This window comes from Capsicum annuum, unplaced genomic scaffold, assembly GCF_002878395.1.
Source record: "Capsicum annuum cultivar UCD-10X-F1 unplaced genomic scaffold, UCD10Xv1.1 ctg1001, whole genome shotgun sequence".
NCBI classification, from domain to species: domain Eukaryota; kingdom Viridiplantae; phylum Streptophyta; class Magnoliopsida; order Solanales; family Solanaceae; genus Capsicum; species Capsicum annuum.
The window spans coordinates 234284-239873 of NW_025814925.1; the positions used below are offsets into that span (position 1 = coordinate 234284).

At 30.5% G+C, this 5590-nt stretch overlaps 2 protein-coding genes across 2 annotated transcripts; both read left to right on the plus strand.

The window, feature by feature from the left end:
* Positions 1-1908: 1908 nt before the first annotated feature.
* Positions 1909-2895, plus strand: LOC124890030 (putative glycine-rich cell wall structural protein 1). Its single transcript, XM_047401925.1, has one exon. The coding sequence runs from the start codon at positions 2019-2021 to the stop codon at positions 2718-2720; it is 702 nt and encodes a 233-aa protein (XP_047257881.1). The 5' UTR covers positions 1909-2018; the 3' UTR covers positions 2721-2895.
* A 770-nt stretch (positions 2896-3665) lies between these two features.
* LOC107872611 lies at positions 3666-5140 on the plus strand. The gene is made up of 2 exons (XM_016719250.2): positions 3666-4004; positions 4830-5140. Exons 1-2 carry the CDS (start codon positions 3740-3742, stop codon positions 5000-5002), a joined length of 438 nt encoding a protein of 145 aa, XP_016574736.2. The 5' UTR covers positions 3666-3739; the 3' UTR covers positions 5003-5140.
* Positions 5141-5590: the final 450 nt, after the last annotated feature.

Consider the following 5590-nt stretch of genomic DNA (forward strand, 5'->3'; position numbering starts at 1 on the left):
ACTAACACCCAAAAACCATCGAAATGATTAATTTGCGACTCCCAAATACCCGAATGACGTAATAAAATGAGGATGTTCATATTTATTTTCTACAGAAATGAAGAACGCAGTATAAGATTCTTTTTTTCCCTTAGCGTAAATATACAGAGAAATGCTTTTATTGTGAGGTTTAACAAAATATTTGAATTAACTTCCAGTTACTATAATTACTCATACACTATATAATATTAGCTAATTAATGGCTATAATTAAGGAATATAAAGATAATATCTTATTTATTATCTTAAATTTAGGATTAACAGTTTTATCATACATTCAACTTATGTATAAGGGACATACTAATGTATGGGTATATTTTTAAAATCCGAAAGAGAGAAGGCCTTAAGGGATTTTATGTAATTACTTTGTCTTGGGAGGGGATTTATGTGATCTATACATCTTTTAAAGCCATGCTTAAAGGTATTTTGAATGGTACATTTGTGAACAAAAATGATAAATATGCACCCTTTTTTTTTTTAACCAGGGGCACTCTAAATTACAAAATTGAATGGGATATTTGCCAACTTCCCCTAAACTTTATATGCCACCAACCACTAAATTTGTCTTTGAAAAGCCTGTCTTAAATTATTTCGTCTTGAAGTACTTAACAACCAACTACAATTTGAAATATTTGATTGATCGACGAATAACATCATTGATATCCCATGAATATCCATCCAACTGATCATATATTATCAAGAGACAATGTGCACTTGGCAAGTTCCTAAATCTCTTTCATAAAAAAATAATTCAACAAGTCTTTTGTTTTCTCTTTGGATCTTTTCATGACACGTGTGTGAATTTTTAGGTCGAAATTTTATCCAACTACACAAAGTTAAAAGTGTTTTAATCCAAGTGATGAGTGCTATTATTTGCACCTTAGAAAGTGGTGCATATAGTGGGTTGGACATATAAGTCAAAAGGATCACACCAAAATGTGTGCATTCTACCCTTAATTAAAAAGTTTCAAATTCAGATTTTAAATGAATAATATTTTGTTAATAAGCGTTTTCTCCGTTGAATGAGTCTATTCAATACAAATTCAAATTAGTAATCCAACAAGTAGGAAAAAGGACCATAACGAGTAGCGCGAGATGTGTTGATAGATGCATGAAATGTTTTCGTCCTTAATCAAAGATTGTGAATTCAAATCTTGAAAATGAAAAATATTTAGTCAACGGGCATTAAGCCCCACAATCTATATATGATGCAAATTCATTAGTAGTCCAAAAATAGGCAAAATCAAAAGACCATCCTGAGATTCGAGATGTGCATGATGGATTGCTCAAATCTCGTCATTCTTAATCGAAGATCTCAAATTCAAATTAAAAAAGTGAAGAATATCTTGAAAGCGATTATTTCACCCGCACAATGAGTCTATTTGGTGCAAATTCAAAATAATAGCCGCCTAACAAATAAGGTGGCCAGTTAGTGATCCACCATTCTCTCATTACAAACATATATCAGATGTCTCTATTCTTCCTATCCATGTATCATATACACGGATCTATCTTACCCAATAATTTAAAGTAAAGAAGTTAAAAAGTTATATACACTACTAACAAGAATATGATGTAGAAGAATATGTTGTATTCGTGTGAAATGTGATTTATCCATGTAAAATTAAGTGATGTATTCAGAAAAATGCGATATATATGTGTGAACTAAATCTAATATTTTAGTAATTTTGTAGAAAATTAGAATAGAAAGTAATTAGCTCGAAAAGGCTGAAATTTATATAATTTTTTGCTTAAACTAAATTATAAATGGAAAAGGCTAGGGAGGGACGGTTGTGCAAATCATGGGTGGAAGGTGCACATTATCTTTCTTCTCGACAAGTGCATCTATAAGGTCCACGGGCTTCTTTAGCGTCACGGGTCCATAAATAAATAAATGTCCACTATCCCATGCATAAACCTTAAAAGACACAATTTGGACCAACAACAAAAAAACAAGAAGAGTTCACTAATATTGCTAGCATGATAGTGCAAAATAACACTTTTCATTTCAGTCTTTTGATCATTTTCTTGATCTCACCTCATTATCTAGCCTTCAACAACGGTGGTGGAGACGAAAGGGAGATGACCTCATTGGAAACATTCTCATCCCCTAGTGGTAGTGGAAGTGGTGCAGCACATGGACCTAATTGGAATTACAACTGGGGTTGGGGTTCTAGCCCTGGAGGAGGATGGGGTTATGGCTCTGGCTCAGGTAGGTCTCCTAATGGGTTAGGTCGAGGTTGGGGTTTTGATTTTGGGTCTGGGAGTACAGAGTCTGGTACTGGTTATGGCTTTAGTGCTGGTAGTGGTGGTGGTGGTGGTGGTTATGGAGCTGGAAGTGGTAATGGTGGTAGCTTAAGAGGAAGAGAGATGCCTTCGCCAGAAACATTTTCATCCCCTAGTGGAGAAACTGGTGTAGCTCATGGACCTAACTGGGATTATAACTGGGGTTGGGGTTCTAGCCCCAGAGGAGGATGGGGTTATGGTTCTGGCTCAAGTAGGTCTCCTAATGGATTTGGTCGAGGTTGGGGGTATGGTTTTGGGTCTGGGAGCGGGTCTAGTACTGGCAATGGATATGGTTCTGATGGTCATGGTGATAGTGGTGGTGATGATGGTCGCTCAGCTGGCTATAGTAGCGACCCCACGCCATCAATTTCAAATGAGAGAGATCATTGTGGCTAATAAAACATATTGGTCATGTACTACTTACAACATGTTATTTGTTTACAAATATAAAGAGTATTATGAACTTTAATGTACGTGTTATAATAGAGTCTGATATGTCTTGTATACTATACCATGAGAATATAGTAAATGAATATAATGAATAATATATTCATAATAAATGTTTGCATAACATTTTGAGTTTGTATTCTAAGACATAACGAAACTACTTAATTCTAGTACGTCGCAAACATATGTCGTGTATATAATCAAAAAGAGTTTTACCCATCTAATAGTATAGTTTGTCGTTGTCGATGATATACTTGGTGTACACCGTATGTATAATCAATATATCGAGGACTCCTACAAATTATACAATTACATGGATAAAAAAATAGTTTAGCCAATAATTAAAAATATTCTATTTTGTTACCATATCAATATTGATGGTCATAATCTCAAATTTTTTGTTAGTAATTTAAGATTGAATTTAAGTTATATATGATGACAATGTAACTTTTTTCTTACACTAATAGCTGAATATTAATTTATACTAACATATTAATTATCATTTTTATTTATTAAACTACATATTAAAGTAATATTTTTATCAAAAAAATTTCCTATAGTTACCTAACATGTTTAACTTATATAGATCGACAGGTTAAACAATTTTTACACAATTAGATTACCTAAAAGTTATTCACATGTAATATAAGGTTATAGTTTAATTCTTATAACAACAACAAAAGTAAAGAATTAACTTAATTAATTTTATGATATATATATATATATATATATATATATATATATATATATATGTTAAATCGTAATTAATAAATAACCTGATTATATAAATATATAAAGAACTTGTCCTCCACTCAAGATCCTAATTCATTGCTTTCGCCTTTCTTTACTCTCTCACTTTTTTTTCCTCTTTCGCTTCTCCGATATTTAGTCATCTCAAAATCAACATATTCGAATTAAAAGGGAAACTATAGCTTATTGCGCAAAAAAAAAAAAAAAAAAACTAAAACATGCATAGATCATCAAGCACAAATCGATTCTCAGACGATTATTCCACGAGTTATTATTCATCATCTTCTATTTCATCACAAAAAGTGCCTCCAGCACTAAGAACATTGTCTTTAGAAGCCAATGGATTATTACCAATATATGAACCTCTCTCTGATATTGCTAAAAAGGAAAAATCTCATGCCAAATTTGCAGCAAATGCTGTTCATATTATACCACTTGTCTTATTATTATGTGTATTTATCTTATGGTTTGTGTCTAATCCAGGTAACATAACTTAGTTCTATGTACATATTCTATTTTCTCCTTTGTTTTTAGCTTTTTTTATGATTGTTTAAGTTCAGACGAAGTTAAGGATTGATTCAGTATCGAATCCCAGATCTTTTTAGACATTTTCGGTTAAAAGAAGGGTAAATTTCATAAATGATTGTATATTTAAGATTTTTTTTATTCATTAAGTTATACAATGATGTTTTCTAACAGAAACATCATAAATCTTTCACCATACTAACGAAAGCCGTAATTAATTATCAGAGAAACCTATATTTAGATGAATGAAAATTTTATAATGTACGTGCTTTCTTACGGTGAATGAATTATTTTTTTTGTGATTATTCACTCATTGGAAGGTTTTGAATTTTCCAGCAATTGTGACTTTTCTGTTCATATATTTGTGATTTTAATGTTCGAAAACATAATAATGCAACTTCAGTTAAAAAACGAAGAAGAAGAAGTTATGGCTAAGTGATCATTTATGAAATTTATCACAAATATTTGTGACAATGTTATTATTCCATCCTAAATATTTTACGATGAGCGATTATCTGACAATTGAGAATTGTCATAAATCTGTTACAAAGTCAAATGGGTCTATGATAATTCTTGTTTTTTCTTGTAGTGATATATATATATTTTATGTAAAAAGAAATAGTTTCTCGACTTTTTGTCATTATTTAAAAAATCAATTAAATAAGTGAATTTAACCTACAACTTATGCATTTCTCTCTAATTATGAAAAACTGTGGCTGTGTTTTTAATTATTAATTAATTAATCAACTAAACAAACTTGTCTCTTAATTATTTGTAAAACAGACGTTGATGCACCATTAAAAGGGGAAATTATTGCTACAACAATAGAAGGATTGCCACTTGAAGGAGATCTCGACCCTGATGGCACAGAAATTACTAATTTACCCCTAGATTTGAGCGATGTCGATTTGATAAAGCAAGGTCAAAGTCTCCAAAAGTCCTATATCGAAAAATAATTTCTCCATGAAATTGTTTTTGATACTAAGTTGTTGATAATCACACCAACATGAAAGTTTCATTATGTCTATGTATTACCTTTAGAAGGGTTCAAATTTATATATTACATCAATGAAGAAATACCACTTATTTTTTGACTTTCGCTTGTTTAGAGTGATGATTTACAAGGCCAATACATTGATAAAAGTTTTATTTAAAAACAAAATAAAACTAGCAGAAATGTAAAAGTTTTATAGTTTCATGGAAAGAAGCAACCTTAGAGAAAATGATTCCTGTTTGATAAAAGTTTTATTAAAAGTTAATATTTTGCTACAAATTTAAAAAATTATAGCAAGTAATTCATAAATGTAGTTGAGGAATGATATAAATTTTATAAAATTATAGCAAAATATTTTAAATTATGTAATATATTAGAGAATAGAGTTAACAAAGGTTCAACAAAATTATTTAAAACTATAAAACATCATTTAACTCAAACATACTTTTACAAAAGAAAATAAGTATTCAAGTCCTTGTCAATCTTGATTCTTTCGTCACTTCTTCACAAGCTACAATAACAATTCAAACAATCAAATAAGAAAATGATA

Excerpts from the sequence above, each read along its gene's own strand:
- LOC124890030 (XM_047401925.1), top strand. The coding sequence starts at position 2,019 with ATGATAGTGCAAAATAACACTTTTCATTTCAGTCTTTTGATCATTTTC.
- LOC107872611 (XM_016719250.2), top strand. The coding sequence starts at position 3,740 with ATGCATAGATCATCAAGCACAAATCGATTCTCAGACGATTATTCCACG. Across the intron at positions 4,005-4,829 it reads ATGGTTTGTGTCTAATCCAG|ACGTTGATGCACCATTAAAA; the intron begins GTAACATAACTT and ends TTTGTAAAACAG.